Below are 17,008 nucleotides of genomic sequence, written 5' to 3'. Positions count from 1 at the left end.
AACTAGAGCACTGCTAGTTCACAGCATTATTTGTTTGGTACACATTAAAAGACATGAAGATGAACTTCTTGGGAAATTTTTTTATGACGCTTTCAGAGATTTCTTAATCTTTTTTTGGTTATCTGGGGAAAACAAGCTGTAAGTTATCATAGGTGTATGTGATACAATGAATACCTCTTTACAAAAAGAGAATAAAAATCATTTTTTAACTTTTATAAACTTGTCGAGGTTATTTAGAATCTGGGAACGTGAAGTGAAGTGGAGTGAGGGAAAAGTTCCTTTTAAGCAATCAATACCACCAATCAGTATTATTTTAAATCATGAGAATTGTTGATTGTGGAAAATCAGGTGGTACATTGTGTGGAACAGCAAGAGTCGGTGGAAATTCTGGAACACTGTTCATCTGTTTCCCGCGTAAATGCAGATCTTTGTTGACACGATGAGGATGAAAGTGACATGAGATACTCTTAGATGGGGCATGGTGTTGGTAAGAAAAAGATTCCCTTGGATGAGGGTTGTACGACAGATTGTATGTCGTTACATTTGTCCCCAGGCTCTCCATAGCTGCCTCTTTTTTCCACTTTTCCTGAAGTTTTTGTAAAAGTCCATAGTTTGTGGGATGTCCTAGAGACAAATGAAAACAAAACTGTGTTATTCCTGATAACAATTTACCCTTAAAGTAATACAGTAGAACCCCGGTAACTCGAACTCTGAAGGGAAACGAAAAACCATTCGAGTTAGCGCGGTTTCGAGTTATCGGGGTAGATTGAATATTTAATTTGCCAAGTTAATAATTGATAGTTAACTGATTTTACAGCATTTCAGTATTCAGCACAGTGCAAATTAAACTTATCGCGTCAGAAACTCTAACACGATCATAAATTCTTAGGATAAGAGTGGAAAAAGGCTGTCAAATACGTGATCTGTTTTGTTGTTCTAATCAATGGGCAACCGCGGTGAGTTGCAGGAACCGGAATTTGAGTTATCGGGGTAAATTTGGCCCAAATTTTGATCAAGGGAAACGAAATTTAGTTCAAGTTAGCGGGGTTTTCGAGTTATCCGAGTTCGAGTTAACCAAGTAAAAATGACTGAAAAGTGAGGTCAAATCCAAGGGAAATGGAAGTTTGTTCGAGTAAGCGGGGTTGTTCGAGTTATCCGAGTTCGAGTTACCGGGGTTTTACTGTATATCAAACACAAGCGACAATGTTCCATATGGATTTCCTAACACCGAGAAGAGAGCTAAAAATATGACATGCAGTGATCTATTGACAAAATTCAAGGTGTTTGGATAGCAGATGAAACACTGTCTTGAGTGTTTGATGTATCTTCTCAATCGAAGCGAAAACTACGAAGTTAATGGAGAAATAAAATCTTAAAAATCAATGCTAGTTAAGACTGGGCATCCAAACCTTCTTGGTCATGTTTTTGTTTTAACTTGTTGAATTATTAATGAGTTTGAGGAGCCAAGATGTTGAAATTGAAAATATTTATTACTGGTTAACAAAATATTTCCTTCTGTATAGGTAGTGTAAATTTGCAGTCAACAATTTCATTGAGGATTGCTTAATTCTTTTGCTCATGATCTGTATAGTGCTTTGCAAAATTTGCTGATATTTTAAGGAGAAATTAGGTGTGTTTGTATGAGGTGAAACTTGTGTATGTATCTTTTTTCATCACCTCCCCTCCTCTCCTGCAAAAGCAATAAGGACAGTCAAAATGAGGACCTTGGTAATAACTGCGCATTCTCATCCCCATAGCGGCTATTTTCTCTTAGCCGGTGAACCCTGTGCACGAGAAACAAGTGGCCTTGGGGACACATGACTTGATTGGCTGGATTTTAACAAAAGGAAGCCAATCAAATGAACCGTTTTGAATTTCTCTTTGTCATACGAGAGTTTAGCCTGCGTCCCCTTCTCCCTGCTCTTACGAACGCCAGCCACGCAGGCTAACAAGAGTTTGTAAGAGTTTGAGTGGTAAATTGTTTTGATTGGCTGTAGATTTGAAGCTCCCTTTGTTAAAATCAAGCCTGCCCAATCAAATTGTGTCCCCAGAGCCACTTGTTTCTTGTACACAGCCTTTGCCGGCTAAGAGAGAGAAGTAGCTCCAGTGACGACTGATTACTGTGCAGTATTCTTGGATGGCTACTGAATGTGATGGTAAAAGAAAACCTTTTGTAAAATGAATGCATAGTAAATTGACAAACCTTGAATAGGGTAATCAGATTTTTCTGGTGCCCAGGCCAGCTTCTGACTGTCCCAGCTCCTCAGCGGAGGCAGCCTAGACTCAATGATCTCACGTTTATTAAATTGCTGATCATACCATGATATTCTGTTGCCTTCATAAGCTTTTTGGTGGTGAGAAAAAATGAACTCCCTTCCTAGACCCTGTAAGACCAATCAAAAATTAAATTAGAATCTGACCTAATGACCAGGTTCTGGTGTGCTGATGGTGGTCGCGTAACAGGGATCCACTGTATTCATCTGGTTCTCCCCAAAAATACCTATATGGGTATGTGCTGCCTAACGGGGTCGTGATTTTGGGCTCCTGATCAAGAAGTTTAGAGACGATTTCTAGAATGGAATATTTTGAACGCACAAACGTTTTAACTTATCAGCAACCAAAATGGCTTAAATTAAAAAATTGACCTCTTTCTAGTTCGAGTATCATTTTGAATGCAAATTCTTTCTAAAATGGGGTGCTACTTTGGAGACCTGAGTGGCACATCCCCACCCCCCTGGGGCTGATGGTGGTCGCATGACAGGGTTCCACTGTATTCATCTGGCCTTTTGTCTAGTGATCAGTTTGACATCAGCTTTATTTGTGCACAGTTTTGCATTAAGCTGGTGAGTAATCATCTTGGGAAATATACATGACTCACAGTTTCAATGGTTTTGCAGTGGATTAAATCTAATTAATTCCATAGCACAGAAAACTGTGCAAGGTTGATAACCAAGTAATTACTTACATTGTGTTGTTGAAGTGCTTTTCTCCTGGTTGTGACATCGGGGAGATATTTTCCATAGTTCTTAAAATCTACTCGGTGAGTACTGTTAAATTTGGATGAGCCACGCTCAAACTAGTAGCAAAAAGAAAAAGAAAAAAGAAGATCAGAAATTGGAATGGTAAGGTAGAAGGTTGGATGATGAGATCTTGGTTCTAATCTCAGAGTACCTCCCTCCACCTAGGAGTATAGATTAGATGGGTACCAGCGAATTGAAAAAGCATGCTGAAAAAAATGCAGGGGTTAACCAACAATGAAATAGCATCCCATCTAGTAGCCGTAGCAATTTGCCTAGTTGCTTCATCCAATTATTTTTAGAAATAATACACCACTTGATTCCATATCCCTTATGAAGGATGCAGTATGCAGGGATGGAATGCTACAGTGTAGTCCACATCTTGAGAAATTCTTTACTTCCTGGTGTGAAAATGTTTTAAAAAATTTCTGAACAAAAGTTTTAAAAATGCTCCATGATTTCATAATAAGAAAATGATACATAATTATTGTCAAATTTCCCTTCTTTTTAAAACGATCTTTTAACAAGAGCACGATAAAAACTTTGGTCAGGCAGACAAAAATGCTTACAAACAATTGTAAAGGAAATTAAATATCTCATATTTTGTCAACGGACTGTGGGAAAATCAGAAACAAGGAATTTTAATAAAACAAAAACCTCAGCGCCGGAGCTGGCTATGTGCCCAAAGAAATTGTTAACTTTTGCTACAGCTGTGTACAGAATAATAAATCAATGATCGGCATTTTAAACACTTGCAACAACAGACATGAAAATTAGTGAAACTATTCGTGTGCCATTTGACGGAACGTTTACGAAAATTATGGATAGAAACCCTCTTTATTAAAACAACCTGACTGAGTGATTACTTGACGCTAAAGATTCACAAGATAAGTTTTCCAGACTAATTATGCACAGCTTGTTGGTTTTCATTGTGCAAGAAGGAAATTATTACATAGCCACGGAATGTTCCGAAAGTGATTTTATTATAATAAAACTTTAACTTACCACTCGTCTCTCTTCGTTCCAATTTCCAATCAATACATCGGTGTTATACCTTTGTTCTATTCTCCAGCCCGGTTGATTCCATTTCGCAATAGCTTGTTCTTCCATTCTTGTTCTCGAAGTTATGGAAAAAGCAATTAGAACTGTAATGAGAAATATTTGTTTCGTTTCAATGAAAATTGTTGTCATGGACGCGTTGTTGCTAGGTAACACTTCCGCTGACCAATTTGTCCGTTTTCACTGGCTCGACCCAGTTTCGGTATTTTTGCGCGGCCAATATGGCGGTCCATGCGGATGTAAGATGAATCTTCTCTTTCCTCCATAAATACACGATAACTAAAATGATTTTGGGAGATATTGTCAATGGAAAAGAAAATTCTCATCTCATTCTCGTCCATGGTAAGTTTTCTTGGCACATTTCTGGGAATTAGATCCTGTCTGGTTTCAATAAGGTAAAGTTTTCCTCTGAACCTTTCCAACCCTCCAGATTTTGCAAAAATATGTTTTGCATATAAATACGTCTTTTTGCAGACAATGTAAACGAAAATGGTAAACCTTTGTTATGCTGTTTCGTCAAATCGCTGCTTGAAAGGTAAATGCAGAAAACTAATTTAGTTTTTATAACTTTTAGACAATTCTAAGGGCCATTCCATTTTTATTATCCATTTTTATTGTGAGTTGAGTTTTCTCGTTAACACTAGGTTTAAACGGACACTCATACCCTATTACACCGCTTCTTATTAAAGCGTGAACACTTAAAATATGTCTGGAATGTTCTTTGTGTTTTAACCAATCACATGCGAGAACTTCAGACCGCAGAAACCACAAACAACGAATGGGTCATTGGTCACGGAACGATATTCGGTTCTCGTTTCGCTCCAATTTACAAGTAAACACTAACTGTAATTCCTTCCTTTTTGAGAACATTCACTGCCCTACTGAAGAATATGTTTGAGTGATTTTTTTATAAAAAAAATGAAAAACCGATGCGCCCGACGCTACGATTTGCCCCAGTTGCCGCCAATTTTCAAAAATTGTAACGAATTCGTATCTGCAATTCGTATTTGATACACTGATAGAAGGATGGTTCGTTTCTTCGATAACAGCGAAACGATAGCGGGAAGGAAAAGCGAAAATCAAACGATTGAGCGATTGAGGTGTTTACTTTGCACCAATCACGCCAACATTTTGAATAATTTTCGTCTGGAGCCTTTGCAGTTTGCAGTCTTACGATCACGGAACCTCTGATTGTTTAAGGGTTGAAATCGTTTGCCAAAATAAATTGAATCCCTTGTTCTACCGAAAAGATTTACAATCAGTAACGAAAACTCCACAATTTTGTATTTTATATTCGGTTTTAATATCGTGTTTACATCTTATGTCTAGACGTGTCTACAACAAACTGCATGCGCTGAACCATGTCATATAACGTCGCTAGAGAAACTGTCCTTTTTTCTTTCTTTCAAAAATCCCTGAAACCATGTTCTGGATGTGGCCCTCGATACGAAAGAATAGCAGTTCTTTAAATTCCTGAAAAAGACAGAGCGTGTATCCTGAAACAAAATATGAACTTAAGTTGCTCCGTGACCGATGGAAACCCATTTATTGTTTGTGGTTTATGCGGTCTGAAGTTCTCGCTTGTGATTGGCTAAACACAAACATTCCAGACATATTTTTTAGTGTTCACGCTTTTATAAGAAGGAGTGTAATCAGCCAATTTTAATAGGAAAGGATAGTTTGAAACTACTTAACATTAACGTAACCAAATGCCCGATCATCTGAGCTTTTGTTCGATCAAATTCCCCACTATCTGGCCCTCAGTAGCAGTCAAATGCTTGGGGGGATGATCTCGCTTGGAATTGACTGATACATAACCCCTTCAGAAATATTTGAGAGATAAAAGAATGCCAACAGGGCTACCCCCTCAGAAAATTATGACAGTCACTTTCAAAGCCCATTCAGAAAATCTTATCTGTGGTGGAGGGGGGAGGAAGGAGGGTGGATATAAAATTAAATGTAAGAAAGTGTATAAAGTTCTCTTACTTATTTCTGCCATCTTTATTGTTTTTACTTTTCAGCGTTGACTTTGTACATGCCATACTCTGGGATGTGTCACCGGATCAGTTTATTGGTGCATTTGACCCGCATTTGAGAGAAAGGTTTGCAGACATAAATAATACAATACAATTCCATGTTCCATTATGTTTACACTGAATTTCTGTTTCATTTATCTCAGTTACTTACCGGCCCAGATTGATATTCTTATCAATAACTTCAATTCTCTTACATATACTTTACAGAATTTTCTGCTATGATGGTTTCACTGATCCTCTTGGATGGGATCTTACAAGGTAACTAAGAATTTTTAATTTTTTTTTCTTTGTGAATTACTTCACTATCTGAAAAAAAAGAAAGTGTTATTTCAAATGTAAATAAAAATCAATACTATTAATCCTTTTCTACATTGTCGAGTAAATTATCCCATAATAAAAGTTCCTAGTCAATATTTTTAGTACGTTTCTGTTATTTTTTTTGAATTGCCAATATAGGTGTGAGGAAGTTGTTTGCTCTGCTCTACAGAGATTTAAATGATGTTTTCTTTTTCCACAGAAATGAATGTGACAACAGTCGTGTTTCCGTTATTCATCATAACTCTAATTTAGCCCAAGTAGTGAAGAATAACATGGCAAGTTCCTCACAAAACAGCAATTCTGGTGAGAGTGGCACTCAGTGCACTTGATTGTGTAAAATGTACAACTTTTGTTGTCTTATGTAAGTTTATGAGGCAGCAGAGCATTTTGAAATGTGTGAGGGAGGGGGCATCCTACTCCAAACTGAGCATATACCCCCTGCCCCCAGGGGGGCACATCCAGGGCCATAGCCAGACTTTAAGCATAGATGAGGCAAGATTTTGCTTGGGGGGTTGGGGTGTACCCCTAGAAAACTTTGAAGTCTAGAAGCATTGAAACATGTTTTTTTAACATTTTTCATAGGTTATTACTTGAGACAAAATCAATCTTGTTCAACTGGGACTTATCTTCCCATACAACTAAACGTTTTTTTTTTTTAATTTTTGGTTCAAATCTAGGTGAGGCAAGTGCCTGGTCTTGCCTCTTGTCAGTTACAGCCCTGACATCCCCCTACTCATGTGTTTGTAGACGATTTGTGACAATGCATTACCTGGAAGTTCAGACAATCCTGTTTTACCATGCTTTTGGGGTTGTTCTTTAGACATCAGAGGGCAGAAATGTGTGCTCTAATGTCAAATTTAACAGATTGCAGACCTCTCCTAGTAGCGTTTTGGGGAAAGGAGTTTGTTTTAAGTCCTACAGTTTGTGTTTTATACATAGAATCAATTCTTTCTTTGTATTTTCCAGGTAATGTGGTAAAAATAGCTGTTGTAATCAATTCTTTGAGCAGACTGTTGCTGTGGAAATCCTCGACAGCAGTGTGTACATTACTAAATCAGCTGTATTCCAACCCTCTGGACTCACAGGCAGGTATGCACTGTTGTTGGCTAAATTGCATGCTGGCTAAATTCTCGGCAGCCTTTCTACACTGCAATGCACTCAGGACCTCCTTGCTCCCCTTATACTTGAAATAATTATAATCTACCCCCCCCCCCCTCCTATTTTGAGCACCTCTGTATCCACCGCTGGCAGTAGTGCATTCAGGAAATCCATGCAATCCCACTTGTGAGTGTATTTCATTTTGTTCCATATTTCGCTTTTTTCACGATCCCATATATACTTTGTTTACCCCCCAATATTTTTGCATAAGCATTGTTTTCAATTTCTCTGGGAACGATTGTACGTTGTCATTGCTTATGAAAAAAAATTGGGGGGGGCTGGGGGTGGGGGAGGGGGGTTAACAAGGTGTATTATGGGAACAGTGAAAACAGTGAATGTGGTATTTCTATTAGGCCTTCAGACAAAAATATTCTTACCCAGCCGAGAAGAGACAGATGTCAATTTGTGAGATTGATTAATTTCTATTCCCTGCCAGGGTATCAAGTTGTTCAGGTTGTTGGTTTGGTGCATGCAGATCTTCATGATGATCAGACATTAAATGTCGTCAATTACCTTGCTTCAACTCTACTTTGGATAACACAAAACAATCAACAAAAAGATGCTGGTAAAATATCATTAGTTGAATTTTATCTCTGCTTTATAATTATAATATTTTTACAAAAAATATTGGCACTGCAAAAGAAATAAATGTGATTATATAGTGTATGATACATTGCATGAATTGACAGTTTGTTTATAATTTCATATTAAATACTTTTTTCAGATCAATCAGTCAGTTGGTGTAAAATTCTTCACAAAAGAAAAACTGGAAAAGTGATCAGAAAGGTATATTTGCAAGTTAAAACTAAACTGACAAAGATTTAATGATATCTTCAAAAATGTGAATTTTTATAGGGTGTTAAGTACTGCTGTATATTTTAGGAGTCTTTCTGTGTTTCTGCAAGCCAGTAGGGCAAGTCAAATTAAAAGTGACATATTACAAAATCATTTCTTGTTCAAGGTTGAAAGCTTCACCATCAGTGATGAATATGAACTGATAGAAAATGAAGAAAAAGATTGGAATGCTTCCTCTTATACTGCTCACAGCGAACCTATGGCAGTCAAAGAGGTGAGCAAATAATAGAAAATAATACCCACAGTAATATAATTAAATATTTTTTTTTGTTATAATGGGAGGCGCATTGTCTTCATTGTTAGTGTGTCAGACTCACAACAGAGGAGTTGTAGGTTGAGCCCTCTCCAGGGTTGTGTTGTGTTCTTACACAAAGACACTTTACTCTCACTGTACGTCTCTGTGCTTAGAAATTTATAATGCAGTAAAAACCCGCAAGTAAGAACCTAACATTTAAGAACCTGTTAGGCTAAAATTTTGCAAATTAGATACCATTTTTATAAGAACCTATTTAGCCTAAAATTTGAAAACAGGTTCTTATTTTCTAAAATTGATTATTTATGTTTACTCTTGGGAAAATATGATAAGTCGACATTCCGGATCCTCCTTGGAGATATATAACCTAGAAGCCTTATTACCCCAGATGCAATGTAATGCAAATTTTATACCAGAAAAAGGCCGAATACCACTAAAATCTCTATTTAATAACATTGAATTATTTTTCACAGAAATTAGGAACCTATTAAGAACCTAATTAGCCTAATATTGTGTTTAATAACCATTTATGTAAGAACCTGTTGAGGCTATTCTGAAAAACAATAGGTTCTTAATCGTGGGTTTTTACTGTATTCACCTCAATATTCACTGGATAAATCCCAAGCTGAAACAAATAATGCTGTTGGAAAGACTGGCGAAATTGTTGAGGCTGCGTTACAACTTGTGAAGGATTACCATCCCAAAATAATCCTAGCCACTTCATGGTTTCTAGTGACAGAAACTGGAGTTCACCACAAGCCTCACAAGTCACTAAAAAACCAAAAAGAAGGATATGATTTTAACTTAATTTTTTTCTTCATACTCTCACAGGTTGATCCAACCCAAAACCTCACATTCAACCTCAAACTGACAGACAATGAACGCCAAGCTCGCTCCAACCTCAAACTACCTTACATGTATCATGAAGAGAAGAAAAGCAGCGAGGTCACAGTTAACCCTACCGGGGAGGGGAAAGTCTTCTACCAGCCTGATGAAGCAGACGATTTTGATGAAGATGATCCTGATGATGATTTAGATATCTAGCATTTTTTGTCTTGAATAATTCAAAAGAAAAGATAAATAAGTTTTATCAAGCATTTAATATACATGAAGGTTTACTATAAATGGGGCTAGGCTCCTACATTTTACTTTCCATGCCATTGCATTACTTTGGAAGTATAAACTTTTGCTTAAGTGCATCTTCATGTTTACCACTTATTAGTTTAAAAGCAAGGTCAGAGTTGTCAAGTTATTTTATTAATGTTATTTTATATATTCAAGTTTGAATATTGTATTTAAAAGAAGTTTTAAAAATAAAACCCAGAATCTTTACGGAAAAGGATCAACTTAATTAAAGTTGTTACAGTTGGATGCTGTTATGCAAAAAGCAATGCAGATATTAAGTAACTTTGACCAACTCTCACATGTATACTTCAGCAAGATCTAAGGTACCTTATTACATGAAATTTTCGCAACTCATTAATTTTGTGATAATTTCAAAAAAAAAAATAAGTGTCGCAAACATAACATGACACAAAAATTAACTGACTTAAGAACAATAACTCATGCCGGTACAAGCATGACCTACTTGTAGACATTGTGAGAACTGCTCTGTTGTTACTATTGCCAAGATTAGACGTTTGTGGGGAAAAGTGTTGCATGATGACCCAAATAACAGGTTTGAAGGAGACTACCTTTGCAGTGGGTATATTTCCTGAGATTGCACATTGTGTTGTTCCAGAAAATATCCGTACCCCTCCCACAGAAGGTTTTTTGGTTTGAATCCCTGCCATCCCTCTGGAAATTCCAGTTAGGCCCCATACAGACCTTTTAAAATTTTGGCTTTTGAGACCAACCCCCTCAGAATTTCCATTGACCTTCCATGGGGTGGGTATTGATATTTTCTGGAGCTTCACATTGTGAAAAATTACAAATAATAATTTTTTCCTTATTTCTCTCGGATTTCCAAAAACTTGGGAATCCCTTGTCCTCATCCTCTCTTCTAGACTTCCAGTTCCAGGGGTGTCGAATGGTAAATGTGGACTTTGTGAGACATTGAGATAGATATCTTTTCTGCAAGCCCAAGACCTTTTTAGCCTTGCAAAAGAAATTGAGACTCCGAGAAGGCATCAAAGAAAAATTCGAGATGACGAGACCCCTAAAATTTGGCTAAAAGTTTGCGAGACACACATTTCTTGAAGGACCATTCACCACCCCTAATTCCCATCACCTTTTCCCAACTTTCTCCCCTGTCACACAAGCTGTAACATTTCAACTGCATTCAAATTTTCTCATTTTATTTAAATAATAAATAAATTTAATTCAATTTAATTTAGGAATGTTTTCTTCAACAGCATATTCTGTAGCAACAGACCAGCAAACAAGTACAAACGAATAACAATAGAAGAAGAAACTTCATATGAATCGATATACAAACTGTGTAAAAACTTTCACGGTTTGACAAAGAAGTCTTAAGTTGGTGAACATATTTCACTTGATCTGGAGTAAGAGAATCACCAATTCCTAGAACATCTCGCAACTGACAAATGCTGACAAAATTGAAAACCCACTGTAACCAATCGGCTTGAAAAAATCCATCAATTCTCACTGGATAAATCCCAAGCTGATTCGCTAAAATGCCGACATAAGCATCATCAGGGGGAATTCTTGTCACCTTTCTCGATAACTCGACCATTTTTGGAACTAAACTCCATGAAACTACAAACATGGCCCCTGTACAAAACATGGGGTATCTATCCAAAGGTAGCTCGTCCTCAGCAACAAAATGACGATGAGTTTCATCTCTCACTACAATTCCACTATATAGAACTCCTCCGTAAAAAGAACTTGGGTCACCATTAACGTTCAACCATTCTATCAACTTGGGTATATCAATATAAACATCGTCATCCGTCTTCAGAATATAATTACATCTAATTTTTGATGCCCACTGAAATGCCATTAGAAGTTTCGTGGTAATATTTCGATAACCGTCAGTGTAATCACCGATTAGCAAGTCTCCATATTTCTCGTGTTCCGCCATGATGGATTTATTCATTTCAGCGCTGGACGCTCTTCCCATCATAAACACAATTTTCCAGGGTTGATCGCCACGTATGTGAGTTCTTTTGAAATTTCCCCAAGTTTGACGTATCATGGCCCTCCTTTCCGCGTTTTCTTGCTTGTTTGGAGAGGATGAAATGATCACAAAAAGAAATAAAGGTTGCTCAAGGTATCCGCTTGGTTCGGTGATAGGCAAAATGATTTCGTAATTGCTGTGAGGTTTTCTGAGATCCGTCTGGATGTTTTGTGGTGTGAAATCGCCCAAGATATTCTTGACGAAATATATTAAAGGTGCAATCACTGTAATGCATAGTGCTAGCCGAAGTAATCGGCGTCTCCGTCTTATTGTAAACATGTGAAGTAAAGGCTAACGCCATGTGAAAGAAGAAATTGCTGCATTTGCTGTGTATCAGTCGTTGCGTCAAATGTGTCGTCACCAGTCTCCAAGAATTCAAAACAAGGGTACGCAACGCGTGCGAAGGGTTTCTACGCGGTCAAACTATTTGCTTCTTTCGTTTTGCGCTGGCGTCCAGTTCTCTCGCCGTTCTCACCGCGCGCTCATCGATCGAAAAAACACGAAAAAATAGAGGGCTGTGGACAGTCTACGGTCAAACGTCTTAGGCAGCTTTTCTTTCAGTTCGGTGAATTTCGTTCATATTTTTTGTTCATATCGAAGTGTATGAGCAAGGATCGATAAAATAGTTGCTGAGTGTAAACATATTCCCATTTCCTCAGGTGAACGTGTGTTTGTACTTTTTAAATGTTTCGCATCCGAACTATGCAAAAAGTGCTCGGACACTGAAATGGCGCCGACAAGTCCACATGTCGCTATTTTCAAACTCGTAGAACTTTTTTGGTAAAGCTCCAAAAAAGTAGTAAATTGTCATGATACAGGTAATGTACCAATCTTTTTACTGTAAAAATTAAAACCTTAACTTTGAAGTTGGTTGGCAAGGGGGCGAAAAATTCCTACGTAAAGGTCCCTGCACAAGTGGGACATATCGCAGTGACATTATTGTAGCAGCGACAAAATCGTGTGTTTTTCACACTGAGGGAACATGTAGCAGGGACGTGTAGCGGGGGCATGTAGCAGTGACAGAATCACAATGTGTACACGCACAAGAAAAAAAGTGGCCAGGCTGAGGGACATGTCGCAGCAACATGACCCCTCGTGTGTGCTGATAATTTTTGGCTCTTGTAACAGGAGTTCTTGCAACATTCTTGCAACAGTTTTGTCCCTGCGACATGTTGCACAGTTCAACTCGTTGAACTTCGTGCAACATGTCGCAGGGACAAAATGTTTCAAGAACTCGTGTTGCAAGAGCCAAAAATTATCAGCACACACGAGGGAACATGTTGGAAAAGTGGTGGCTTGAAAATTTGTGACCCACCCCTTTCTTCTGGCTCAAAACTGACTGCCCCACCCCTGATACGGGGTTGAAAATTACATGACCCACCCCCTTTGCTCATAAAATTCATTATTCTGTAAGCTGTTGGAGGTTTTTGATTTGAAATCAGCTTTTAAAGTGTGATTCCCTACATACACCACCCTAATTTTCCCTGATGGACACTTTCTATGGAAAAATTTAGACACAAAAATGTGCAAATCTGAAACAGTACGTAATATTAATTCGTAATATATTTAGAATAATTAATATAGAATAATTAATGAATAATTAATTCAGAAACTGTCTACAACCACTGTCTATAACTCACATTTGCAAAGTGTTCGAGAAAAGAGGTTACCGTATTTATTCGATTAAGCGCCCTGGGCGCGTATTAAATTTTTGGACCCTGAGGGTGGGCGCTTATTCGAGGTGGGCGCTTATTCGAGGCTGGGCGCTTATTTAATTTTCACCATCTTTAGCAAGTAGTACGTTTATTTTGCAAGAAAAAAATGTATAAAAACTAAACGCAAAAGTTGTACGAAAAAAAGAAAGTTGTCCAAAGTATTCCGAAGACGTTCCTAACATCTCCCGATGCCAGTATGTGGACGTGTTTTGCTATTAAAACACGACCTCGTTCCCAATGCTTTTTTCCTCAAAACTCTGTCATTTCAGGGAAGGTATCGCCATTTACTCATTTTACATGGTGTTTTATTTTCTCACACTGGTTGGAGATTACCGGTACATTTTTTGGAAAATGTGTCGTTTTTGGTTGTAATAACTCCCATTTTTGACTAGGCGTGAGAAATTGGTTCGTGAGCGTGAGTTGGCGTGAGATCGAAGTTTTCAACTCGTAGGCATGAGACTCACGCCCAAGGCGTGAGAGTTGGCAGGTATATACTATGTGAAATGTACACAATTTAAATTTATCCTAAAATTAAGAAATTTTATTTTAAATTCAGTTTAATTTATGCTGTTTATTAATAAATACAATTCATATTTTCTTTGTATTTTCCAGGTAACGTGGTAAAAGTAGCTGTTGTAATTAACTCCCTAAGTAGACTGTTGCTATGGAAATCCTCGTCAGCAGTGTGTACATTACTTAATCAGCTGTATTCCGACCCTCTGGACTCACAGGCAGGTATGCACTGTTAATGGCATGTAGTTGTTTTACACTGCAATGCACTCAGGACCCCCTGGCTCCCCTTATGCTGGAAATATATAACCTACCCCCCTCCCTCCCGTACTTTGAGCACCTCTGTATCCATTGCTGGCAGTTGTGAATTAAGGAAATCCATGCAAATCTACTTGTTGAACATGTTTCATTTTATTCCGTCTCATATTTCCATAAGGCCTTCAGACAAAAATTCAAGAAATACTATCGATACTGCAGTACTATATGTCATTTTCACTTTTGAGTTACTAAGTATAATATTATTTTTCTAACCTTGCCCAGCAGAGAAGAGTTACAGATGTCATTCAGTGAGATAGTTTAATTTTTATTCCTGCCAGGTTATCACGTTGCTCAGGTTGTTGGTTTGGTGCATGCAGATCTTCATGATGATCAGACGTTAAATGCTGTCAATTTCCTAGCTTCAACTCTACTTTGGATAACACAAGACAATGAACCAAAAGATGCTGGTAAAATATCATTAGTTGAATTTTATCTCTGCTTTATAATGATAATATTTTACAAAAAATGTTAGCACTGCAAAAGAAATAAATGTGTTTTTATAGTGTACGTATGTTACATTGCATGAGTTGTTGGTTTATAATTTCATTAGGTATTAAATACTTTTTTCAGATCAATCAGTTAGTTGGTGTAAAATTCTTCACAAAAGGAAAACTGGAAAAGTGATCAGAAAGGTATATTTGCAAGTTAAAACTTAACTGACAAAAATTTAACAATATCTTTAAAAATGTGAATTTTTATAGGGTGTTAAGTACTGCTGTATATTTTAGGAGTCTTTCTGTGTTTTTGCAAGCCAGTAGGGCAAGTCAAATTAAAATTAACATATTACAAAATCAATTCTTGTTCAAGGTTGAAAGCTTCCCCACCATCAGTGATGAATATGAACTGATAGAAAATGAAGAAAAAGATTGGAATGCTTCCTCTTATACAGCTCACAGTGAACCAATGGCAGTCAAAGAGGTGAGCATAATAATTTATTATGACAACGTAACCTGCATGCTCTTCCAACAAAAATTTATAATAAAAAAAATATTAAAAACTGAAAAATAGCTTTGTTATTTTGAGAGGTGCAGTGGGCTAGTGGTTGGTGTGTCAGACTCTTAGTGGAGGGGTTCTAATTTAAGCCCTCTCCAGGGTTATTGTGTTGTGTTGGGATCTTGCACAAAGACACTTTACTCTCACTGTACCTCTTTTCGCTCAGAAAATTTATAAAATTAATGTTATCAGCAGATAATAATGTTGGAAAAGACCTGGCAAAATTGTTGAGGCTGGGTAACTTGCGAAGGATTAACATCCCATTCATGGGCTGTAGCAATAATCCTAGCCACTTCTAGTCATAGAAACTGGATTTCACCACAAGCCTCATGTTTCACTATACATCAAATAATTTAATTTTCACTTAAAAGTTACTTTTCATTCTCTCACAGGTTGATCCAACTCAAAACCTCACATTTAACCTCAAACTGACAGACAATGAACGCCAAGCTCGCTCCAACCTCAAACTACCTTACATGTATCATGAAGAGAAGAAAAGCAGCGAGGTCACAGTTAACCCTACAGGGGAGGGGAAAGTCTTCTATCAACCTGATGAAGCAGACGACTTTGATGAAGATGATCCTGATGATGATTTAGATATCTAACATTCTTTGTGTTGTATAATTCAAAAGAAAAGATCAAATTTTATTAAGCATTATACATGAAGGTTTACTATAAATGGGGCTAGGCTCCAACATTTTACTTTCCATGTCATATTAATATTTGGAATCGTAAACTTATGCTTAAGTGCATCTTCATGTTTAACTTATCAGTTCAAAAGCAAGTCAGAGTTGTCAAGTTATTTAATGTTATTTTATATATTCAAGTTTGAATCTTGTATTAAAAGATGTTTTAATTAAATGATCTCTTGTTCAAATGAAACCCCAAAATTTTCACTAAGAAAGGATCAACATGAAGTAAAGTTGTTGAGTAACTTTGACCAACTTTAAACATGATAACCCTTGTACCCATCAGCAAGATCAGATTCAACCACACTTCTCTCACCGGTTTAGCCAATCAAGACTTGGCTCATCATGAGCCCATTACCCAGAGCAAGCAACTGCGGTCCATACTTTGTCTGTGAAACGGCATTTTGAGGGATGTTGGCTGTCGGCTTATTTCCCTGGCTGAAAGGATGTAAATCCGGCTGAAGTTTCACATGAAAATGACTTGGGTCAACTTTTAAAGCTGCCAAGGCCAGAAAAGGCAGCCTGGCTGGTTGATAAGTTGGCTTAGCCTTTTCTTAGCTACATCCCTGCATATTTTTCACAAGTTAATTTTTTTTAGTTACGATTTTCTGTTGATATGTAACTACAGTACCTTGTCCAGATGGGAAGTTAACATGGTGGACACATACAAGGAATTTTCTCTGAAGTGCAGTTCTGACAGCATTTCGAGCGATGATTTCAGTATTTCCTTGCAAAGCAGTAGGTGACTTCTTTGGAAGCAGTAATTTTCGTGGGGTAAGGCTTGGCTACTTGTGAAAATGCTGTCACAAATATATGGAAATTTGCACGCTCCAGGTTATGCTCTATTGGCTATCACATAATTCTAAGCCACTGTCACTTTTTTGCCAAAAGGTGCAAAGCTACTGGGGTCAAAACAAAAGAAAACAAATGTGGTTTGGGTTTAAGCGA

At 37.4% G+C, this 17,008-nt stretch overlaps 3 protein-coding genes across 4 annotated transcripts; 1 reads left to right on the top strand and 2 right to left on the bottom strand.

The window, feature by feature from the left end:
• Positions 1 to 313: 313 nt before the first annotated feature.
• On the bottom strand, positions 314 to 4,208 carry LOC144657692 (cilia- and flagella-associated protein 107-like). Its single transcript, XM_078518053.1, has 4 exons — positions 4,023 to 4,208; positions 2,966 to 3,076; positions 2,204 to 2,384; positions 314 to 624 (listed from the first exon to the last, which is right to left on the bottom strand). Exons 1-4 carry the CDS (start codon positions 4,206 to 4,208, stop codon positions 314 to 316), a joined length of 789 nt encoding a protein of 262 aa, XP_078374179.1.
• Positions 4,054 to 16,232, top strand: LOC144657687 (elongator complex protein 5-like). 2 transcript variants are annotated; one of them, XM_078518046.1, is made up of 10 exons: positions 4,054 to 4,418; positions 4,551 to 4,611; positions 6,098 to 6,178; positions 6,320 to 6,370; positions 6,630 to 6,733; positions 7,397 to 7,519; positions 8,025 to 8,153; positions 8,313 to 8,374; positions 8,550 to 8,657; positions 9,528 to 10,015. In XM_078518046.1, the coding sequence occupies exons 1-10, from the start codon at positions 4,361 to 4,363 to the stop codon at positions 9,738 to 9,740; spliced, it is 990 nt and encodes a 329-aa protein (XP_078374172.1). In that variant the 5' UTR covers positions 4,054 to 4,360; the 3' UTR covers positions 9,741 to 10,015. The 2 variants fall into 2 exon arrangements, with proteins under 2 accessions (XP_078374172.1, XP_078374171.1); XM_078518045.1 differs by lacking the exons at positions 7,397 to 7,519; positions 8,025 to 8,153; positions 8,313 to 8,374; positions 8,550 to 8,657; positions 9,528 to 10,015 and adding exons at positions 14,163 to 14,285; positions 14,657 to 14,785; positions 14,949 to 15,010; positions 15,186 to 15,296; positions 15,764 to 16,232 and having other exon boundaries at positions 4,056 to 4,418.
• On the bottom strand, positions 10,973 to 12,188 carry LOC144657683 (beta-1,3-galactosyltransferase 5-like). Its single transcript, XM_078518040.1, has one exon. The coding sequence runs from the start codon at positions 12,112 to 12,114 to the stop codon at positions 11,044 to 11,046; it is 1,071 nt and encodes a 356-aa protein (XP_078374166.1). The 5' UTR covers positions 12,115 to 12,188; the 3' UTR covers positions 10,973 to 11,043.
• Positions 16,233 to 17,008: the final 776 nt, after the last annotated feature.

Source organism: Oculina patagonica, chromosome 6 (assembly GCF_052425735.1).
Source record: "Oculina patagonica isolate OP01 chromosome 6, crgOcupat, whole genome shotgun sequence".
Taxonomy (NCBI): Eukaryota; Metazoa; Cnidaria; class Anthozoa; order Scleractinia; family Oculinidae; genus Oculina; species Oculina patagonica.
Note: the sequence above shows the minus strand (reverse complement) of the source record. Positions and strands in the feature narration are given on the sequence as shown.

Coding starts and splice junctions, on each gene's coding strand:
- LOC144657683 (XM_078518040.1), bottom strand. CDS start 12,114: ATGTTTACAATAAGACGGAGACGCCGATTACTTCGGCTAGCACTATGC.
- LOC144657692 (XM_078518053.1), bottom strand. CDS start 4,208: ATGACAACAATTTTCATTGAAACGAAACAAATATTTCTCATTACAGTT. Junction 2,385..2,965: donor AAGCACTTCAACAACACAAT/GTAAGTAATTAC, acceptor TTGGTCTTACAG/GGTCTAGGAAGGGAGTTCAT. Junction 625..2,203: donor ATCTGATTACCCTATTCAAG/GTTTGTCAATTT, acceptor ATTTGTCTCTAG/GACATCCCACAAACTATGGA.
- LOC144657687 (XM_078518045.1), top strand. CDS start 4,361: ATGATTTTGGGAGATATTGTCAATGGAAAAGAAAATTCTCATCTCATT. Junction 4,419..4,550: donor TCATCTCATTCTCGTCCATG/GTAAGTTTTCTT, acceptor GTCTTTTTGCAG/ACAATGTAAACGAAAATGGT. Junction 14,786..14,948: donor CAATGAACCAAAAGATGCTG/GTAAAATATCAT, acceptor TACTTTTTTCAG/ATCAATCAGTTAGTTGGTGT.